At 39.7% G+C, this 22,427-nt stretch overlaps 1 protein-coding gene across 6 annotated transcripts in view; it reads right to left on the bottom strand.

Moving 5' to 3' along the window:
* ATP9B (ATPase phospholipid transporting 9B (putative)) overlaps positions 1-22,427 on the bottom strand; it is a 124,650-nt gene that overhangs the window by 54,960 nt on the left and 47,263 nt on the right. For all 6 annotated transcript variants that reach the window (XM_033154766.1, XM_033154765.1, XM_033154771.1 and 3 more), the window contains 4 exons: positions 19,941-20,035; positions 13,148-13,228; positions 11,422-11,497; positions 10,870-10,946 (listed from right to left, as the gene is read on the bottom strand). In XM_033154766.1, coding sequence (XP_033010657.1) covers positions 10,870-10,946; positions 11,422-11,497; positions 13,148-13,228; positions 19,941-20,035 — 329 coding nt within the window. The remainder of the gene's footprint in view (positions 1-10,869; positions 10,947-11,421; positions 11,498-13,147; positions 13,229-19,940; positions 20,036-22,427) is intronic.

The following is a 22,427-nucleotide window of genomic DNA, read 5'->3' on the forward strand; positions in this document are numbered from 1 at the left end:
ATTAAAGTAGATAAGAGTAAACAATGTGGTGTCTTCCGGATGTTTATTATTATTTATTTTACAAGATAAAATGAAGATAAAATAAAAATACAGATTTTAAAAAGAATTAAAACCATTTTTACAACCTCTAAAACCAATAAAATAATTCCTACAATTAACACACACACACACACACACACACACACACACACACAGACGAGAGACTCAAGGAATGCTCTCTTTAAAACATCTTCAGTAGGTACCTAAATATCACGACACAGCTAATTTCAGCTGGTAACACTAAAACTCAAAAATATTCTTGAAACTACTGTATTACTCGCAAATCTGATTAGGACTGGGGGCCCTGATAATTGGAGGTTCCCCAGACTGGTTGGATGGGAGGTTGCTCTGGTTGTGGTAACACTCCTTCTGAAAGAGTGGGTACGCAGCTTGGGGGTACAGTGGTACTTCGGGTTACAGACGCTTCAGGTTACAGACTCCACTAACCCAGAAATAGTACCTCGGGTTAAGAACTTTGTTTCAGGATGAGAACAGAAATTGTATGGTGGCGGCGTGGCGGCAGCAGAAGGTCCCATTAGCTAAAGTGGTACCTCAGGTTAAAAACAGTTTCAGGTTAAGAACAGACCTCTGGAACGAATTAAGTTCTTAACCCGATGTACCACTGTACTTCTGGATCCATTGCTGTCACCTGAGGCTTAGGTGGTCTCAGTGGCATAGAGTGCCTTCCATCAGCTTTGGCTGGTAGACCAGCTGCACCTCTATCTGGATAGGGAAAGCCCAACAACTGTCATCTGTGCTCTGGTAACCTCTAGGTTAGATTACTGCAATGATTTCTACACGGGGCTGGCTTTGAAGACGGTTCACAAACTTCAGCAACCAACCCTGGCCCAACTGCACTGGCTGCCAATTATGTTTCTGAGGCCAATTCAAAGTGCTGGTTTTGATCTATTAAGCTTTAAACGGCTCAGGACCACAATACCTAAAGGACCATCTTGCCGCATATGAACCAATCCAGACCCTCAGATCATCACCTGAGGTTCTTCTTTCTGTGCCGCCCCCCATGAGACATCCAGAGGGTGGCAACATGAGAAGGGGCCTTTTCTGCAGTGGCTCCCTGCTTGTGGAATTCTCTCCTCTGGAAAGTTGGCCTGGCACCCTTGTTTCATATCTTTACGTGCCAGACAAAAACATTCCTCTTCTTCCAGGCCTTTGGCTAATTAAACAATCTGTGGCCTTTAACTATGTGGGAGGGTATTATTTTTCTTTGTTACTATGCTATGTATTTTTGTGTGGTGTATACTTGTATTTTGTTCCTGTGATCCTCGGATGAAGGGCAGTCTAGAAATGTAATAAAAATAAATCAATAAATAAATAATCTCCAATCATTGGTCTTGCTAGCTGAGACTGATGTCCAACACCTGGAGAACATCATGCAGAAATATTACTCAGGTCATCTGAAGGGGCCCTCCTGCTCGTACCACACATCGCTGAGCTCTGATCTGCAGTTTTATGGACTAGTACTTGGTATGTGTTAATATTCCTCCTCCTGAAATTAGACATGTGCTGGTGATCTTCAGTTTCCAGCACATATTGCAAGACTTTTTTTGGCTTACACAACTCTTCCCAGAATACCGTATATACTTGCGCATAAGCCGACTTTTTCAGCCCATTTTTGGGGCTGAAAAAGTCACCCTCGGCTTATGCGCAAGTGAGGCGGGCGGTGGGGAAGGAAAAGCAGAGAGAAAGACCCTCCCACCCCACCAGGAAATGTGCAGGACGGGGGCATCTTCTCCGATCCCGTCCTGTGCGTTTGCAGCTGTCTGCGAGGTGGTTGGGTAGGAAAAGCAGAGAGAAAGAGTTTCTCTCCGCTTCCCCACCCCCCCCACCCCACCAGGAAATGCGCAGGATGGAGATCTGAGACGCGTCTTCTCCGATCCGCAGGATCCCATCCCGTGCGTTTGCAGATGTCTGCGAGGTCCTAGCGCCTCCAGACACAAGCTGGAAGGGTAAAGACGCCTCTGCCTCCACTCACCAGCAGAAAGGCACAGAATGGAGGATCGGAGAAGCACTGCACAATGCTTCCCCCTCTGTCAGTTGGGGGGGGGGGGGAGAGAAGTGGAGAGAAGCTCTTTCCTGCAAAAGGCACAGGACAGGCTCAGAGAAGCTGGGGGCACTGGCTTGCCAAGGGTTAAAAAGGATTGAGTGGGATTCCTAGAGAGGTCAGGAAATACCAAGCCCACCTACAAAAGGAGGAGGGGGCCTTTGTCTCTCTCTTCTGCATGTGCTGCATCCCTGGCGCCTCCTGAATCCAGTGAGTCTCTGCTCATCTTGCAAAGGGTCCATTGGGGAGAAGAGGGGGTCCCTGGGATGAAGGGGAGGGTGCAGGGAGGACCCCCAAGTCAAGGAACAGAGGCTCTTTCCCCCCTCCTCTCTGCAAAGCCCAGGAGGAGGCAAGGTCACAGGAGCTCTGCAACTCTTATCTTCCTTTGGATCCATTCACAGCTTGGCTGTTTGGGAAGGGAGGGTTCTTTGGGGAGGGAAGAAAAGGGCCTGAAAATAAACCCCCTCACACTCAGGAATCAGTCCCATTTATTGATAGAGGTTGTAGGGGGATGGAAATATTGGACATAAAATACACCAAAGAAATAAAAAGGAAAGCCTAACTGTTGGAAGAGGGGAGGGGGCAAATAAAAGAAAACGCTTATTCCTGTGGTGCAGAGTCAAGCCTATGGAACTCCTTGCCCCTGTTTTTCTTTGAAATAAATATTCAAAAACATTTAATCTACTGATGTCTCAATTAATGTAATTTTATTTATTTTTATTTTTGAAATTTACCAGTAGTTGCTGCATTTCCCACCCTCGGCTTATGCGCAAGTCAATAAGTTTTCCCAGTTTTTTGTGGTCAAATTAGGTGCCTCGGCTTATATTTGCGTCGGCTTATACTCGCGTATATACGGTAGCTATGTTAAGCCATGTATTATTTTTGTCAAAGCTGAATCTCAATATTATGTTTTATGTTGCTTTATTAGGTCTGCAAACGAGACATAATGGCTGGCAACAGCAACCCCACTGTGTGGGAATCCTTGGCTCACACAAAAACTGCTACAGACATGGAAATTATTCATTACTTGTACATTTTAAAACATACCTATACTAGTTACAGGTAGGTAGCCGTGTTGGTCTGCCATAGTCAAAACAAAATAAAATAAAAAAGCTCATACCAAGAACAAACTTACTTGGTCTCTAAGGTGCTACTGGAAGGAATTTTTTATTATACCTATACTAGTTACCTTAATCACTTCAGCAACTGCAACTACACCATGTGCCCACAACCATAAAATAAAATGTTAATGTTAGCTGGCTCTTGCATACTGCGGGAGCTGACAGAATGTCAAGGTAGCCTTCATAAAATGACAGCATTTAATATATGCAAGAGAAAGTGCGAAAGTTGAAGAGGAAGCATAAATGTGTATTTTTAAAGTAGTTCTTGTGTGGTGTAATCTACAAAACTGAAGAAAACCTTTCCAGCTCAAATATATTCTTGATCTACTATTGCAAAGTTTAAGCAGACAAGAATTGTGAATTAACCATTCATTTTACATGAAGAAGAATGTGCCCAAATGCTAGTCAAAACACAAACATTGGGCTATATATTTCGTACAGCCCAATTATCAAAGCTCTGTGTCTGCACATGTCACAGGGAAATAAACAGGACTTGCAGTTGAAGAATTGTTTGACTGAGGCAACCTTATTCAGTTAATTTCCCTTTAGGCTAATTAACAGCTATATATGACCTTTAGTGGTGGCAGATTCCAATCTTACCCAATGAACTAAGTTTTAAGAAATATCTATCCAAATAGGATTGATTACTGATTCATGCATTATGAAGAGCACAATTCAATGCCATTTTAAAGACTGGAATAACGCCCCATAATAAGCTGATTAGACTACAAATGAGATATTATGCACACAGCCATCACCCTATAATAATGCTGATGTTGCCATATCAACATTAATCTAAAATTTAAAACCAAATATATCATTTTAGACTGATACTGAAACATTGCAAAAACTTATGTTCATATCATTTGAATTAAAAGCATATTAAATGGATTCATTAGAAATTTCTCCTCTTTGCCTTGCATTTTCCCGACAATGTCTACATCCTTAGGCTACAAAACAATTTTTATAATTGGTGCAATAAATCATGAAGCATTGACTTAAAGTTAAGAAAAATTGTTGCCTGGGTGATTAAAATACGAAAACAAAATAAATCCTTTTCTGAATTATAAGATATCCATACACTTCTTGTTTACACAGGTATGAGTACGGAATTGAGCAATGGCATACTTATATATGAAATCATTATTTATTTAGATGGTTTTACATTTGAAACACGCTATGGAAAATTTTCTCGCATTTTTCCACACCGTAACATTTAAGCTCTGCCCTGTGATCAGGGGACACAGATTCAGAATAACTCACTACAGTCACAATTCACACCACAATAATAAGAGAAGGTGTTTCTGGCCCCTGTTAACTGGCTATATAGGTTTAGAAAAATATAGGTGCATACTACTTATTCCAATACTACTGGTACTGTTTTAGGACTAGTCAAACTTATAGGACTCAAGAATGAACACTGGTGAAGTTATAGGAAGCTACAGGAAGTATAAGGAGAATGCACCGTATTTTTTGGACCCTAAGACGCACTTTCCCCCTCCTTTTGGGACGCTGGTCCCATCTCCTCTGCGAGAGGTGGTGGTGGTGGCGGGGTGACCAGCGGCCTGAAAGGAGCGCTTCCGGGCCACTGATCACGCTGCCACTGCCGCCCCTGCCTCCCGCTGAACGCGGTGAGAGCGGAGGGACCAGCAGCACGGAAGGAGCCCTTCCGGGCCTCTAGTGCCGCCATGGACGCCACCCCCGCGTTGAGCAGGAGGCGGGGGCGGCGTCTGCGGCGGGACCAGCGGCCTGGAAGGCCTCCTTCCAGGCTGCTGGTCCAACCCCGCCTCTTGCTGCATTCAGTGAGAGGCAGGGGCGACGATGGGCGGTGTCAGCGGCTCTCAACGAGGCTTTAAAGGCAGCTGGGGGGAAGGGGAGGATGCTAGGTCCGTCCCTTCTCCCCTGCTGTCTTTAAATCAAGCGGGGAGAGAACCACCCTGAAGCTGTGCGCAGTGTTAGCAGTTCTCCCCCGCTTGATTTAAAGACAGCTGGGGAGAAGGGACGGACCTAGCACCCTCCCCTTCTCCCCAGCTGCTTGTTTTTGCAAATGGAGGTGCGGGGAGGATCCAGCAGCATCTCCGCTGCCGCCCCCCATGGCAGAGGGGGGTGGCAGCAGGGAGCAGAGCAGATGCTGCTGGATCCTCCCCTGTTTTTGCCAATGGAGGCTGTGGGAAGGATCCAGCAGCACCTGTTATGTTACCCACCGCCATGCACCACCTCTCGCTGAATGCGGAGGGAGGCACCAGGGGCAGGACCTAGCGGCCCGGAAGGGGAGAGCTGCCCTGATGCTGTGCGCGGCGCTAGCAGTTCTTGCCCCTTGCATCCTCCCCTTCTCCCCAGCTGGCTTTAAAGCCAACGGCAAAGAGGTGGGGAAGGAAGGAGGAACGTCCCCCCGTCCCTTTGCCGCTGGTGGCTGTGGCTGCGGAGGAGGAATGTGCAGCCCAAAAGCTGCTTTCTCCTTCTCTACAGTCGCCGCCGCCAGCTTCGAGGCAGAATTTTTGTTTTCCCCCTTCAAAAAAATAGGTGCGTCTTGTGGGCCGAAAAAGGAGGTAAATCCTGCATGATTAATCAACTATTGAACACTGCTTTCTAAAGATAACTTTTTCCATACACATGCAACAGGCTAGAAATAAGATTAAGGGACTAGGTAAACAGGGCTGAAAGGGGGCATGTATGGAACAATTCTTCAAACGTGTTGTCAGTTTGGGTACCATTTTCTGAAGCAACTGCATTTTACAGGTATATTGCAAATTTTAACTGGCAACTTTCAATTACTGGATTTGGATATTAACAGATCCTAAAACTTTACCAATAATTTATAACAAGAAACAGCAACTCACTTTCCCCACATTTATTCTCTTGCTCAGCACTTCTAAAGCACACTTCTGCTTACAAAGATAAGATAAATAATAATGAAAATAAGAAAAACAACTCATCCAAAATTAGGCAAAAGAACAACAAAAAGGCAAAAGAAATAATTTAGATATAAAAGAGACAAATGAATTCCACTGAACACTGATTCTAATTTCATATACTATTCCTCCTAGTTGAAGCAAATCAGAGCTGGGATAGCTCAGTACATCATGAGACTCATAACACCAGGGTCATGGGTTTGAACCACACACTGGGCAAAAGATTCCTACAATGCAGGGGGATAGACTAGATGACCCTCGTGGTCCCTTCAACTCTACAATTCTATGATTTTATTATTCTATGAAAACTGCTAAACAAACATCTGACAATAGTCTCAGATGTAAATGTCTGTGCCTTAAGATAAAACTATTCACTCATAATAACTACCAGGAGAGACAGAACCATTCATTTTCAATGACACCCATGAATATCTTTGTTGAATTCTCAGAATTAAGTAAGGAACTGATTAAAACATGAATTACATCTTCCCCACCCAATTCTGCATGCACAAGACAATTTTCTACTGTTGCCTCCTCACCACCACCAGCTCTCACATGAGAAGAGAGCTTGCAGAAGTATCGCTAGGTAGGGATCTAACAAAATTTATAAGATACTACTGGTATATTAATGCGGTGGCGCTGTGCGTTAAACCACAGAGCTTAGGGCTTGCCGATCAGAAGATTGGCGGTTTGAATCCCTGTGACGGGGTGAGTTCCCGTTGCTTGGTCCCTGCTCCTGCCCACCTAGCAGTTCAGAAGCACGTCAAAGTGCAAGTAGCTAAATAGGTACTGCTCCGGCAGGAAGGTAAACGGCGTTTCCGTGCGCTGCTCTGGTTCGCCAGAAGCGGCTTAGTCGTGCTGGCCACATGACCCGGAAGCTGTATGCCGGCTCCCTCGGCCAGTAAAGCGAGATGAGTGCTGCAACCCCAGAGTCGTCCGCGACTGGACCTAATGGTCAGGGGTCCCTTTACCTTTACCTAAGTAGATCAATTCCATAATCTTCAATATAGCATCCTGGACAGCTCCGTGCAGAGCTCAGACTGAATACTCCATAACTGAGGCATGGGAGGAGAGAGCTGTAGTACAGAACCTAAATGCTGTTTTAGCCTTAGATAGGAGGTGCAGCACCTAGCTGCACCTTCCATGAGAGGAGCCCTTTCAATTAAAGGTGTCCAGCCCACTTTAGGAGTCGTTGACTCAGGTGGCATGGCACAGTGTCCTACAGACACTATGGGTAGGACTCACCTAACAAATCCCATCAGCAGAAGCCCAGTGTAAGGAATTCCCCTCGAAACTGCCTTGTGGAGGTTGAGAGAACCCTGAAATAGTACACAGGGGAAGAAGAAGAATAGTTCCATCTGGCAAACTGAATAGCTTGTGATGATCAAAATATTTAATGTAGTGTGACTTTGAATTCCTCCCTATGGATCCACTAGGGCAGCCTTTCTCAACCTTGGGTCCCCAGATGTTTTTGGCCTACAACTACCGTCATCCCTAGGTAGCAGGACCAGTGGTCAGGGATGATGGGAGTTGTAGACCAAAAACATCTGGGGACCCAGGATTGAGAAAGGCTGCACTAGGGCTTCTGAGCAGAAGTCAGAGCAGGCCAATGTGACTTCCTTAGGCTGGAGAGGTGGCAGCACAATTGGGCTCCTCTTGCTTCTAGTTGAGTATGTACATCCCTGTTTTTGCCAAATCCCTGGCTTCATCCCCCTGAAGATGGGGAGTGCAGTCCCAGCTTCGCAAGAGGGACAACTTCTTTTGCATTCTCATCTGGGGACATCATTTCTCTCCCTTCAATCAAAGTGAAAGAAGAAAACAGGAAATGAAAGAATTCTACCTGGATGGTGGAATTTTCACACTAATAAGGAATTGCAGAAATGAAGTGAGAATGAATTAAATAATTATACTACTTTATACATTTTATATATACATACCCAGTGAAAGCTTGATGTTACCTGTTTTTTCCTATGCTGAATGAGAAAACCACAGATTTTTAAGAACTGGTTTAAACTTTCCCCCTAAAACTATGATGCATCCCAGCTGTTCTAATTATGATTGTTTTTTCAGCATTTAACATTTTGCCTCTTTACTGCTGCCTGAAATTATAAGTTTATTTATGTTCACATTTCAGCTGAAGAAACACAACTTTTAATTGTTAACAGATGTAATATCAAAGTATGCTGATTATGTAAATGAAGGCGGGGCGTGTGTTGTCATAATCCTAAAAGCTGTATCACAACTTGTCTATGTGCTACTAATTTACTTGTTTGTTTGTTCCATTTAATCCTTTCTTGATGGCACTCTGTAGCAACACTTGAAAATTATTTTTAGAAAAGCTGCTAAATTACAAAGCAACAACCCTTTTTAACCCATACGACCCTAGCTTCCTTATTCCCTTCACCGTGCAGATTTCTTTTATGAAAGCACAATTATAAATAAGGATTTAGTGCAGAATGTTACAGATCCCAAAGAGTCAGCTATTGATAAAATTGCATGGTATAACAGATAATGCCTTTTGGTTATAGATTATCCTATTGTTTATCCACTTCAATGTGTGAGAAGACTTGAAAAATGAATTACTTTTGACCTAGAATTTATTGTTTCTGGAAAAAGTTTTAATCTCACATCAATGCATCAGAGGGGAAATAATTGTGCACACCATAGATGTGCTGATTGTGTTTTGTGCTATTTTAAAATGCAGTTACACAGATTAAAATAATAACAGGGCATTCTAATTCACATAATGGCACATATCACCTGTCTTTTTGTCAATGACACATTTAAAAGCATCTTTTTATTAGAAACACAAATCAATACACTCAAGGGATTGCAATAACTACCCTAGGCAATTTGTATTATCATTTCCTTCTTTATGTTCTGACTCTTAAGTAACTTATTATTATGAATGGCATGAAAATGGCAACCTGTCACAATTGATTTTTTAAGACCAAGGGTTTTGTTCCCCTTCATTCCTTCCTTCTTTTGATATAACTATCTTCCTACAAAATAAAGGTTCAATTTATAAAAGGCAATCTCAAGTTTCAGCTCATGATAGCTGAAATGTCTTTTTAATAGTCCTTAGAAAGATTATTACCTGGGATTAGCAGCTATCTGCATAGTTTTGACTGTAATTTCCCTCCTCCAACCAGGCAGGACATAAAATTAATTAATTAATTAATTAGGCAATTAATTATGAAAGAATGAATGAATTAATTAATGAATCTGAAAAGCAGATCTTAACAGACAGGTAGGTTGATGCAGGATAAGGTGGTATTTTTGTTACCCTGGCTCCAACACATTTAGGACTTTAATACAGGGATGGATGACATATTATGGCCTGAGAGGTGTATTCACCCTTGGCCAATCTTCTGGGGACTGCATGCCAGCAGTGGGTGTGGCCATTCTACAAATCCACATGTGTACACCAAAACAGTTCCCTCCTCTACAGCAGATGAGCTAAACAAGGTTACTGATCTGATAATCGAGTAAGGGGCACTTTGTACCTCCTAGCCCAGCACTGCACCTACTTTAACTTGTTATCTCTTTTTTATTACCACCAAAATTAGTAGGGTCTTGGACACCAGAAATATTAATGGTATTAAAGAGCTAAGAGGTCTAGGAGGAAACAACAGTTTGTACTCACTTAGGTCTACCAAGGAGAGCAAATCAGTTTCAGTGCTAAACACAAGCTGTAAACCAGACTGAAATAGGATTAGATTCTAGTTGTGGGCTTAGCACTGATAATTTGTTATCCCCCAAAAGCTAGAACTGACAAAATACCACTATCTAGAATACCAAAACCTATGTAATCATTGATGAGCTGAATTCAGAAAGAAATCTTTTCAATTAAAAACAAAAAAAAATGGGCGGAAGGGAGCTAATTAGCAGACTGCAAAAACTCACACTACGAGCAGGTGTATTTCACAGATGCACTAAATGTTTCCCCCAAACAACAATTTTCAAACACAAAAGCCAACCTCAAAAAAATTAAGCCCCACACTAATCATAACTGAACAGCATCTTATAACCTCAGCAATGCTTCTTCCCCACTGTCTGGGCCTTACACCTCTCCTCACTACTTCTATTGGGTCCACATCACAACTGAGACCTACAAGGCTTGTTTATTTTACGCTAGTAAGTCATTGACTCGTGATGTCCTATATCACCCTTAAGAGACCCACTCTAGCTTGAGAAACACCGCAATAAAGGCCATAACTGAATACCCTTTGGGTGAAATCCAATGTTAGTCACACTCAATGCAGACCCATTGAAGCCAATGAAATTAAGACCATTAATTTCAGTGAGTCTACACTGAGTGAGTCTTAGTTGGAGATCACCCTTTATCTGAATTTTCACCACACACATAATGATATACATTCCCCAGGTTTTAAGCATGTCACCTTTATGCACTGCCCAAAATAATTATGAGTAACAGAAGTAATTTAAAAACTGACCAATGAAATATCAAAATAATGAAATGGAAGCATGTTCCATTACTGGACAAGCTAATCTAGTACAGTACAGTACTGTAAAGCACAGATGGGAAACTATTTTCAATAGAAATAAATACAATAAGCAAAATTTCGGACAAGTAATCAGTTGTACTGGCTGAATTGGTGGAGAATCATAATATATGAATCTAATCCTCTCTTTAGCATGAAAAACAAATACATAGGAACGGTAAATTTTAAAGGCATTTAGTGCAGCACTCTTTTTAATCAAACCAGCCTACCTTATTCTTTGGATTGGAGGTGTTCATTACACTCCGAGTCTCTTTTCCAGTATAAATAACAACACCAATTACTGTTCCTGCAATAAATAAAACAAAGAAAACTGTTTATAGGAAAACTTTATCATTTGGGAAATAAAATGTTAAAAAATGGTAATATAAATTATCCATGCAGCTATCATAAAAATACAAACTTTCCTCTTAGTATTGTTGATGTAGAAAGCTACTACAATAAAATATTGTGGGCTCATTCACATATTTTATCTGCATATGTAAACTCTCTCCCCACCCATCTGGTTATTTGAGAACCCTTGTGTATCTAACGTAACAGCTATTTGAGGGTAGTTAATAGTATGGAGTGACTTCAGGTAAGAATTTTTGAACTCTCCACTAGGCTATACAGTGCCCACCCCACTTAGGCGAGCATTGCGTTCCAGGTCACCACACACATAATTTCATATGTGAAATAGCATAAAGTCTAAATGCCTATTTCCCCCTGCTTTCCAGTTGTCTCTCCCACTCTCTCTCCACATCAATAAAGCATGCATTGTTTACCTGAGGCAACAACTGTGCTTGCCCATAATGTATTGTCTATGCTTAGGCTTTCATGAACTGTTGGGTCACTGTCTTCCTGTTAAAAACAAAGCCAACTTGTAAAACTGTTTTTCAAAAATATAATCATACATACATGCATGCATGTATGTATCGGTATGTATGGGGAAATATTCTCCAAAACAATATTGTATACTCACACATTCATAATGGACTAGCATTTAAAGATAATTAGGATTTTTATATGGTAATAAACATCAGACAAAATTGTGAGAAAATTATAATAAATATTTTTTTCAATATATACAAAATTGTTTAGAATTACATACAGTATTGCATCTAGAATTTAATTAATTTAAGAGGTTAACTTAAAACAATTTGGTCTCACTGATGTGAATCAAGTGAATTTCACTGGGATGAACAGAGCAATCCAAACCACCACATCTGTTGGCAGGGAGGGGTTTGAATGAATCATTACATATCCCCCTCACTAAAAAGGGGCCCATGGTGGCAGAAAATCCCACCACTTGCATGGAGGGCAGAGGGCAATGGGAATAATGCTCAACAAAAAGCTCCCCCTTCAGTCTTCTCTCATCTCCACCCATGGATTACCTGTCCCAGTACCTGCAACTCCGCTCAGCAAATACACTAAACCAATACATGTATGAATTGCGAAAAACTCAAAATAGAGCCTGGAGCAACAGCACCTGTGCTCACTTGGGCCAAAGTCCCAGAATGACACAGAGGTAATGGGACATTAGTCAGCAGTTTAGGGTAAAGTAAAGGTAAGGGACCACTGAACAGTTAAGTCCAGTCAAAGGCGACTATGGGGTGCGGCGCTCATCTCGCTTCAGGCCGAGGGAGCCGGCATTTGTCCACAGACAGCTTCCCGGGTCGTGTGGCAGACATGACTAAACCGCTTCTGGCTCATGGAAAACTGTGACAAGTGCCAGAGCACACAGAAACGGTGTTTACCTTCCCACCACAGCTGTACCTATTTATCTACTTGCACTGGTATGCTTTCGAACTGCTAAGCTGGCAGAAGCTGGGACAGAGCAACGGGAGCTCACCTTGTGGTGCAGATTCAAACTGCTGACCTTCCAATTGGCAAGCCCAAAAGGCTAAGTGGTTTAGGCCACAGTGCCACCTGTGTCCCTTAAGGACCTTTAGGAGTGCTTTTGGAGCCATCTTTGTCAATGGAGAGCCAGGCGACCTCTGCACTAAAGGGTGCCTATCAGCAGCTTTGGATGGTATGTCAACTTCCTGCCCTGGGCTCCTTTGGTAGGAAGGGCAGGATATAAATTCAGTAATTGTTCCCTTTCCTGGACAGAAATAGCTTGGCCACTGTGAACTCATGTTTAGGTCCAAATTTGGAGAATGCTGTGATGAGTGGTTTTCTTCACTGGATCCATATCACATCACTGCTAAGATATCTTAGCAGTGCCTATTAGCCATCTTAGCAGACTGCCTATAAGTCACCAAGCCAATTTTAAGGTCTTTTTGCTTAAAGTTCTAAACAACTCTGAACTTGCAAATGTCACTCAGTATTGATTTCTAGGTGGTACATTGCATAATCCTCATGTCTATGGTTGCTAAATTCCTTCTGAGAGGTGTGGAATAGCACCTTAACTGGTCATTCTCTTTCTTGAAAACACTTGCATTAAATATCATTTTATTTTAATATATTACATACTTGGGAGAAAGTGATATAGTAATAATTATTACTTACCCGTGTAAAGGTACCTTCAAAGCTGTGAATATCCATTTGTGGCTTCTGAGCATAAACATATGCATTGATTGAAAAAAGATCCTAGAACAGATAATTTTGAAATATCCATGTATCAAAATGTCACAAATACCTTCAGCAATAAGGCTAATTGGGGCTTGGGTATTGTTGGGCATGTTGGAGAGTTGTTGGTATTTTTGTATATTTATTTTATATTTTGTTGTGATTTATGTGTAAATTGATCAGTATGTCTTTGTATTTTTTGATGTTTAATGTATTGTTTATGGCAGGCTTCCTCAACTTTGGCCCTCCAGATGCTTTGACACTACAATTCCCATCATCCCTGACCACTGGTCCTGCTAGCTAGGGATCATGGGAGTTGTAGGCCAAAAACATCTGGAGGGCTGAAGTTGAGGATGCCTGGTTTATAGCTACATTTGTTATGTTGCAGCTATGTATTTTTTTTTCATGCTGTAAGCCACCTTGAGCATGGTTTGAACTGTGGAAAGGCGGCATACAAACAAAATTATGTATGTAATTGGTTATGTCCAATGGTGTCTCTCAGGAGATGGAAGGGCTTTTGAAGAGGGAGACTACGACAAAGGGACCCTCAAGCCTTCAGAGGAGATTGCAGCACTGCAGACAGAGAATCCCACTTCTGCTAATGGATGTATTCACTGCCTCAAAGAGAATCATATCAGTTGAAGGACACAGTTAGAGACAATTTAATATTATCCCCCATAGGTATCTTATAGGGATCATTACTGCTCTGTTGCTCTCTTTCCTCTCCATCTCACTGTACATGTGCACAAGCAGCATAACACATTACAATTTATAGCACCAAATTTCCCTCCCTGTGCGCTAGATGTTACTTGAGATTATGGAGAGGGAAATTTGTTTTTTCTTGTGCTAAAACCAATACATAATTAATTGCTCACAGATAAAGGTATATTAAAAAGTGTTTAACAGCACATGCCTAGACCTTAATCCCTACTAAACCTTTTAGCATTTTTATTTTCACAGATGGAGATCAAAAGGTAAATGACAATCTGGAGATACTAACTGATGCATATACATAGCCTAGCTTGCCTCTGCTTTCTTAACTCAAATACAAGAAATATAATGCCACTAGAGATGCATTATGCATATTTTTCCTCTTCAAAATACTTGCCAGTCACTGTTTCACAAAGCAGCAATTTATACAGGCATATGTTTTGAATACCTGCACAATATAGAGTAAAATAAGAATACATACCCGTACCCATATTACAAAGTGTTTACAAAATGAGACTCAGATTCCACTGGCTCAAGGTAGTTTCTCACTTCCTGGTTTCCCTTGGTGCAGATGTTTTTTTATGGAATTTTCCCTGGCCATATGGTGATCTTATCAACCTTTGTAATTTCTGTGGTTATTCAGTTATATATCCTCAGTGTGATCTAGGGATCTTGAACATTTCCACACTGGGGTGTGTATCTCAGGAACAGTAGTTCTTAAATTATGAACTTCAATGTTATAATTATTTGTGGGAGATGCTGAATTTTGTAAATCAGTATATCTCATTACTGCCTGTTATTGCCAAACATCCCACCTCCTTTTTCTTAAACCCAGAAACCAATCTACTCAGATTGATGTATTCAACTAACAGCACATACAATGGCACCCACTGGAATCACAATTACCACTCTGGCATGTTTTCCTGTAACACTTTGTTTCACAGGTGGGAAAGGTCAATGGGTATATGTATGGGGGAATATAGTTCTGTATTCACTTTGTTGAAAAACCAATAAAATATAATTATATTTAAAAGGATGCATTCAATTTTCTCCTCATTGCATAAGCAAACAATATAGAGAATGTTTCACTTTCCAAGTGGCTGTATGTCCACCACAGTAAATGGCCACTGACTGCATCCTTCGCTCCAGGCAAGTAGTAATTTGAACATAGGAACATGATTAATCTTCATAATCAAAAAGAGCACTGATCCAAAGAGCAACAATTGAAATGTAAGGTGCACAGCCTTATGTTGTGTTTGTGAGCATGCAAACACCCCTTTCATAGTTGGGGGGCATCAAGTGCAGACAGGTCCTGCCTCCCAATCATCCTTTTAGCTGTGTGAGTTGAAAAAGCATAGCTCAGGGATGTTTGGATCAGGTGTACAAGTGGTTATTTGAAAAGTATCAGCAGTAAAAACTAAGCACTGGTTAACACATGAATTTTCTATCAGGCATAACTGTTAGATTAAAAGGTGATTATGACTATTAAATATAGTTCTCTATATACATTTTTAAAGAAAAGCAAGCAAAAGTACCTAACATAATCAACAAGTAAATTTATCAGGATGTTTCCATTTAGTTTTAAAAGAATGCAACTCTAACCATAGCTTCTTCTTCACATTCTGCTGAATTATTTATGCTTGCTCATATATTTTATTCATATTTTAAGAGAGCAAATCAGATTTCAACATCTTCCATTACAAATCATCTGTTTTTATGCTAAATCATCAACCATTTATTGTAAGCTTTCACACAAACTTCCATTCAGTGCATTTTTGTTCTTCTAAGTTAGTTTTCATCAACCTCTTGAGAAATAATTCATATGAAACTAATACACATGTGGTGTCCTATATCTTCATCATTCAGTTCTTCTCAATCTGTTATCACCTACAATTTAGATAATCCAGGCTATTATGTGCTTTATTGTGCACAGAAAAATAAGAGTCTCAGTACAGCAGAAAACTAATACCACACACATACTTGTAATACAATAAAAACTATTAATGAAGTGAGCCAAGCACGAACGTTTTTTTTTACTTTACATACTCTCATGCTTTGCAGAAATGTTTAAGCTGTGAACAAACTAGATCACTTTAACATTTGCCATTTTCCTTGAAACAGCATAACCACCACATCTAAATTGTCTCAAAAGCAAGGAAAGAACTATTTATATATCATGAAAAAATGATATACCCAAAGCCTCCATGACAAACTTCAAAATTAGCACAGACTATATTTTAAATAATCCAATGAGAGAGTAATTGTTTATTGTTGATTCTATACCTCTGCCACCATGCAATTTATTTTTAAACTAAAACAATGCTTCTAAACTTATTGATTCTCATACACTGTCACTTATGTTTTTAGACAAGAGAAAATTAAGACCATTTGAATTTCCAAATGTATGTTAAAAGTATGGGGACTTACAGCACATCGTGGAAATATGATATTTAAACAATTAATAGAGAGGTTGTTTAGCTGAACATCTCCGTCTAACTTAAAGGGAAGCATTTTGTAAGGATGCATCTAATTGTTTGCATAAGTCATGAAAGAACTAAATGATGGCACCATAATGACAATGTTTTCCTCTACAGTTCACAATAATAATTTAGAAATCACTCTAGAGTTATCAATAATGTAGAAAACCCTCCTCTATTAGGTCAAGGGCAACATTTGTTCACCTTACTTAAAGATCATTAAAATACATCCTTAATCATAACATGCAGTTCATTACAAATAAAATTGCCTCTGGTTCAATAAAACTAATTAAATGTAAATGGTATTGTTTACTGCTGTATGGATCTTTTGATATAAATCAGCAAGTCACTATTTATTGAAAATTACAGTGACCTCATTGCTGCTAATAAATTTCCTTGATCATTTAAGCCAGAGAAGAATATCCCAGAATATGCACAGTGCAGAAAGACACTATCCCACATATGACTATGAAACCAAGAAACCTAACCTGGGTGTTACAGTTCTTACAGCTCAGCCATCATTAAATGACTTGTTGAAATTTTAATTCTCTGATCACATTAAGTGGTTTTGGAAGACAACAAAATCTGTACTGATCATCTTTGGTGGTGTCATCTGTTCTTTAAGAAAGCTCTAAAGGTTTACCGGTTTATTTATTCTGGGTGTCACTGTGGATAAGGTTACAGTCCTACATTGATGATGGAACTGACAGCCCATGACAACACAAGATACAATCCTTTACATCGGATAACTACAGAAATCAAAATGAGTGACAGTTATGGACAGTGTATGTTAACTACATGACTATATTGCTTAGTCTACATCTATGCATGCTCTGTTTCTTTTCCTTTAACTACTACTTTAAATATTAAAAGGAGTGCAATTTTCCAATACTTTTAGGGCACATGTAGCTGTATCCTTTTTTTTTCATGAATCGTGACTACTTAGAACTAGTCTTGTTTAAACCATTTATTCAACGAAAGCTTGATTTTTACACGATTTATGTTCTCTATACTAGTAACCTCCTATGCTATCCCAGAGGTCAGGGCTGAATCCTTGTTAGTGGCATTAAAAATGTACCTGAGTCCAAATTAAACCCTATTGCGGAGGGTTAAACATTTCCTGAAAGCTAAGCTTTCTGACTTGGAAAACCCACTTCCTAATTTTGATCACTTCTCCATTAAAGGGGGGGCACTCTCTGTTCTCAGAATCACGAGTAAGCATTTGGAATTGGTTAGTCAAGTGCTTCCCTAAGGACTAGGTCACTAGACTTGTTGAGGCAAAGAATTAAATAAGATTAATTTGTATATAGGAGGACAAGTGTACTCGAAAAGCTCTTGGACATCTAAACTTTTGCTTGCTATTTCAGTGGATAAAGCTAGGAGATTGTAGGCAGCAACTGCTACTGTCGCTTATCAATCCTACATAGAGGGTGAAAGATTAAAAAATGCTTTGCAAAAACTTTTACAGAATTACTGATTTCTCTAATGCCTGGATATTTTATGTTCTGCGGACTGCAGGAGAAAGTGGCAGTAGGATTAGATCTTAAACAGGCAAAGCTGCAATGACTGCAGCGAGTATGGACTGTAATAGAGGTGAAAACATGAAGCATCTCCTCAGCCATTTTAGAAGCAGCCCAGCAGGTGGCATTCAAGAATTACTGTAAAACTGAACCAGCTCATCCTCAGCAAAATGCAATTCATTTGCTTACATGCTAACCAGGGAATAATACAATCACAATTTGTGTGTGTGCGTGAGCACTGGGGGTTATACATTATTAAATATATATGACTCACATGAACTTTGGTGACAACTATAAACTGCAGGGATTTTGAAGCATTTCATATAATAGGGTTTAGTTAAAAATACACAATTTGAGAGCTTTTAAGTACCTTTGCTTTAAGAAAATCAACTCAGCTGCCCTTCTCCTGACTCAGTTATTTAGTACCATACAAGCTGTTCAGGACTGCAGCATCTCTCTCTGTCACAGACACAATGTGATGCGCAAAACAGAGAGAGAGGGTTCACTCTCTGCCATTATTCCATTCTCCCACAAAAATTATCCTCTAAGGTCAGTTAACAAATTCTGGCGATTCCTGCGACAAATTGTCTCTGAGGTATTTGCAGCTCTTATATTTGCAGCATGGCTGTACTCACATATACCTGATTATGTAAAGTAACCCTACCAAATGAATGCTGTAAACATGGCTCCCATAGTTTCTGCAATAGCAGTAACTCCAGAAAGGGTAGCTATCCGAAAAACAAAAATCCTTTGGATTCAAGCTACTGCATAGATTTCAAACAAATATGAGTCGCAAACAAATAGCAGCATCACTATAGCTGCACATTACTGGTTTTATTTCAGAAATAAACCCAGAAATGCATTTACTATTTACTGGGTTAAGCGGCAATACTGTTCTTTCACACTAAATAAAAAGTAGAAACCTCAAAGTAGCAAATACATCACACTTTTAAAAAAATTAAAAATTATATTTTCAGCACAAACTGATGCATATTTATACAAAATGGAGTCTCACTGTTTCCAATGTAACTTACTTCTTAGTGAGTGTGCTTATAATTTCAGCCTTAATCTAATTTGTTAATTTCAACTGTGGATTTCATCACACAGGTGAACAGAGCAGACCATAGTTTATCTTTTTTGAAGGCACACCTGGGTGACTATAGCTGTCAGGTCACAGAAGGTAAATAAGAATGCTCTAAGTTGTATCTGTTAGACTAATGTCACAACTAACTGGAAATAGCCACTGAAGTCCCTACTTTCATTTAGCCAAATGTTTCCAGCTTTATGGTACATATTCTGCACTTCAGGACCAACACACACTGTAGCTAAAATCCAAATTGTTGTTGTAAGCATATCCCAGGCTTGCACATGTTTAGTGGATTTTTAGGTTTTTCCCTTTGAACTCATTCCCCATTTCACCTCAAGAACTGCTTTTGAAACGTCTTCCAATTTCAAAATCATTTAGCCATGAAGCATGGCAGGGATGCTGCCTGAGAAACAAATCAGATATCCCTAGGATAACATGTAACAACTTGTACAGTTTGAAATTAAAATATTTATATTCTACTCATTCCATGTTTGAGGTGCCTTACAATCATAATTATGAACAGCCACTATTTATACAAACAAAAAAGATACGAGCAAGCAAACTATTAGAAAACAACAGCTTGTATATACCGATTCTACATTTTCTCTTTGAAAGACCACCTTTCAATAAATACTGTAAGCATGTTCAATACACTGACAATATTAAAAATAATAATTCTTGTCATATTTCTTTAAGCACCACTTTAAATTTAATTACCCAGGCATACAATAACAGAGAATATAATTAGTGGGTCTCCAGTAAATGCTGCTACTCCAACTTTAGTGTCTTCTGATTTTATATACACTTACTGTTTACGGAAAGTCAATGTTATGCACATAACAATTTTTTGATCTGGAAATTTTAAACACAACTTCTTTATAACATGTATCTGCATAAGGCACAGTGAAAGAAGTGAAATGTATAACTACAATGCTTACCCCTAAAGCTGGTAATCTCTGTGTGCAACTAACAGCAACTTTTAGTTTCCAGTCTGTTTCACCATCTAGCTGATCAGTTCGGATAAAACATGAACCTTAAAAATGCAAAAGAAACAAAAACATGACAGATGTTTTAGATCCCATTAAAATGGAAATGGACATAAACCATGGAAGCGTTGCTTTTGAAATGTCTTACAACAATGTTCTTAATTCTAGTAGGGCAAAGGGAAACAAATAGGAAGATTCCTATAGACACAGTGCAAGAGCCAAAGGCATGTGTTTGCAAAGTTTTTCTTTAGTTTACTGAACCTTTTTTAAACTTCACAAAGTTAACATTTTAGGATTCTCACGTCTGACTTGCCTTGGTAGCCAGCAAAACTATATGGCTTCCCCTGCTCTTCCTTCAACTCAAGAGAGAGGGGCAAAGTGTTGTCCCTGCAGTTGTGCTAGACCACACATCTTCAACCCTTTTAGACCCACTTTAAACACAAACATGCATTTGGGGACCCATTTCTTAATCTTTTGCCATATATTTGTTTGGTGGTAGTGCTCCTGCTATGACCCACCTCGGATCACATCACAACCCACCAGTTGAAGAGCAGTGTGATAGAGAAGCTACTGCCTTCAGAAGGACTCTACGGGTACTTCTTGAAGTCACTGCTTTCAAACTCCAGTGGCACTAAAGGCATGAGCTTACCACCTTTTTTCAGAGCTTGTGAGCGTTGTGCTTGCATTCGCACTGGGCTTTTGAAGCACTCTGAAGCAGAAGAATCTCTTTGAAGTCTGAGCACTCTGAAGCCCATGGTAAGGTCAAAGACAAACACACTCATCTCTCACTTTGTGCTTTTGTTAATACATAGACTCATTCCTGGTAAACCAATTTGTGGACTCCTGTTTAACTTAGTAAAGAATGTATCAGCCAAGGTTTTTCTAGCAAATCAGTTTTCCAATATAAGCACCAACCAGCAAAAAAACTTAAGGGGAAATTTTTCATTCTTCATTTACTAGCTACATATTAAATGAACTAGGGATGACCAGCACAAACTTACTGTGTGTGCTTGGGCAATTGGTTGAGCCACTGGCAGCCAGAGGCTAGATCCAGTGGGCTACCTGCTGGTCAATCCTGCTTCAGGAAACAGACTATATCAAAAACACAAATCTATTGTGTAATAATCCTAGTAGTCAACTCTAGTTTCATCTTGGAAATCACTGCCCAAAATGTGCACTGGCAAAAATCCATCTTCCCTTATGTGGCTTGAATCATTTTACATTGCCAAGTAAATGCTCACTTGTAGCCTGATTCAAGTGTCAATTTCGCAGAAACAATGGGGAAAGATGGAATTAAGAATGGTGTGTTCAAGAATGAGATTAAATCAATACATTTTGGTGCCATACTCAAAGGTCCCTGATGCAAGTAAAATCTAACTAAACCAGCAATTTAAGACTGAAGGCACCAGAAATTATAACTACTGGTAACCTAAAGGTGGAATTTTCACACAATACTCTGTCAGAAGAACTTACAGTTGTCAAATGTCTACACTATTTTATAAAACATGTAAGAAATAAAACTTTTTTTAAAAAAAGACACTTTCATACAGTACCGTATTAATTTCAAACAATGCTATATAAAACTTTGGTTCACAGCTGAAAACTACACATGTCCTAAAAGATGGGCCGAGGTCTGTACAAAATAATTAACTACTACTGGAAAATCCAAACACAGTAAGCATTTTTCAGACATAGCTATTGAAATTGAAAACACTGTAAATAAGCATAAGACAACGTGAGAATGCCACAGTCCTATAGTACACTCTAATCAACAGTCTATTTTCCATCATACTTTCCCTATACAAGACATTTCATGGTTCTCTTTACCCTTCCTGTCAATGGCTGCTCTAATCCATCAATTTCATTTAGAATTATACTATAGATCAATGCAGTTCAAGACCAGTGTGGCTCCTGTGAATGGTTGACTGCACATATATTCATTTAATAGAGCTCACACTATGACATGTATTGGCCAGCTGCATTTCCTCTCCACTTCAGCAGTTAATTTCATCAATAACTTATCTCATAGTCCGTTTCCCTTTTATCCAGAAAAAGAGACTGCTTTGTGCCAAGTCAGCTTTCAATAGTGATCACTACAGCAAAACCTAAACAATAAAACGTCCTCCTATCCAGGCATTTTGAAATAATTCTTTAGCACTATTGGCAAGACTTTTCAATGTACCAAGACATACTAATTCTTAAGTTTGGATAATGAAAGTTCAAAAGTATAAAAATTAAACAGGCAACAGCAAAGAACACATAAGAAATAACTAACTGCAGTTAATTTGAATTCTTTATTAATAATTTACATAGGCTGAGTTCACACATGATGTTAAGCCAAACAATGGCTTGCCATGAAGGAGCAAATATGCAGGTTCCTGGAGAAAATAATCTCGTGGTCATTTTGTCCCTCCTGCAGTTCTGCTGTATTCAAATTGC

This window comes from Lacerta agilis, chromosome 7 (genome assembly GCF_009819535.1).
Source record: "Lacerta agilis isolate rLacAgi1 chromosome 7, rLacAgi1.pri, whole genome shotgun sequence".
NCBI classification, from domain to species: domain Eukaryota; kingdom Metazoa; phylum Chordata; class Lepidosauria; order Squamata; family Lacertidae; genus Lacerta; species Lacerta agilis.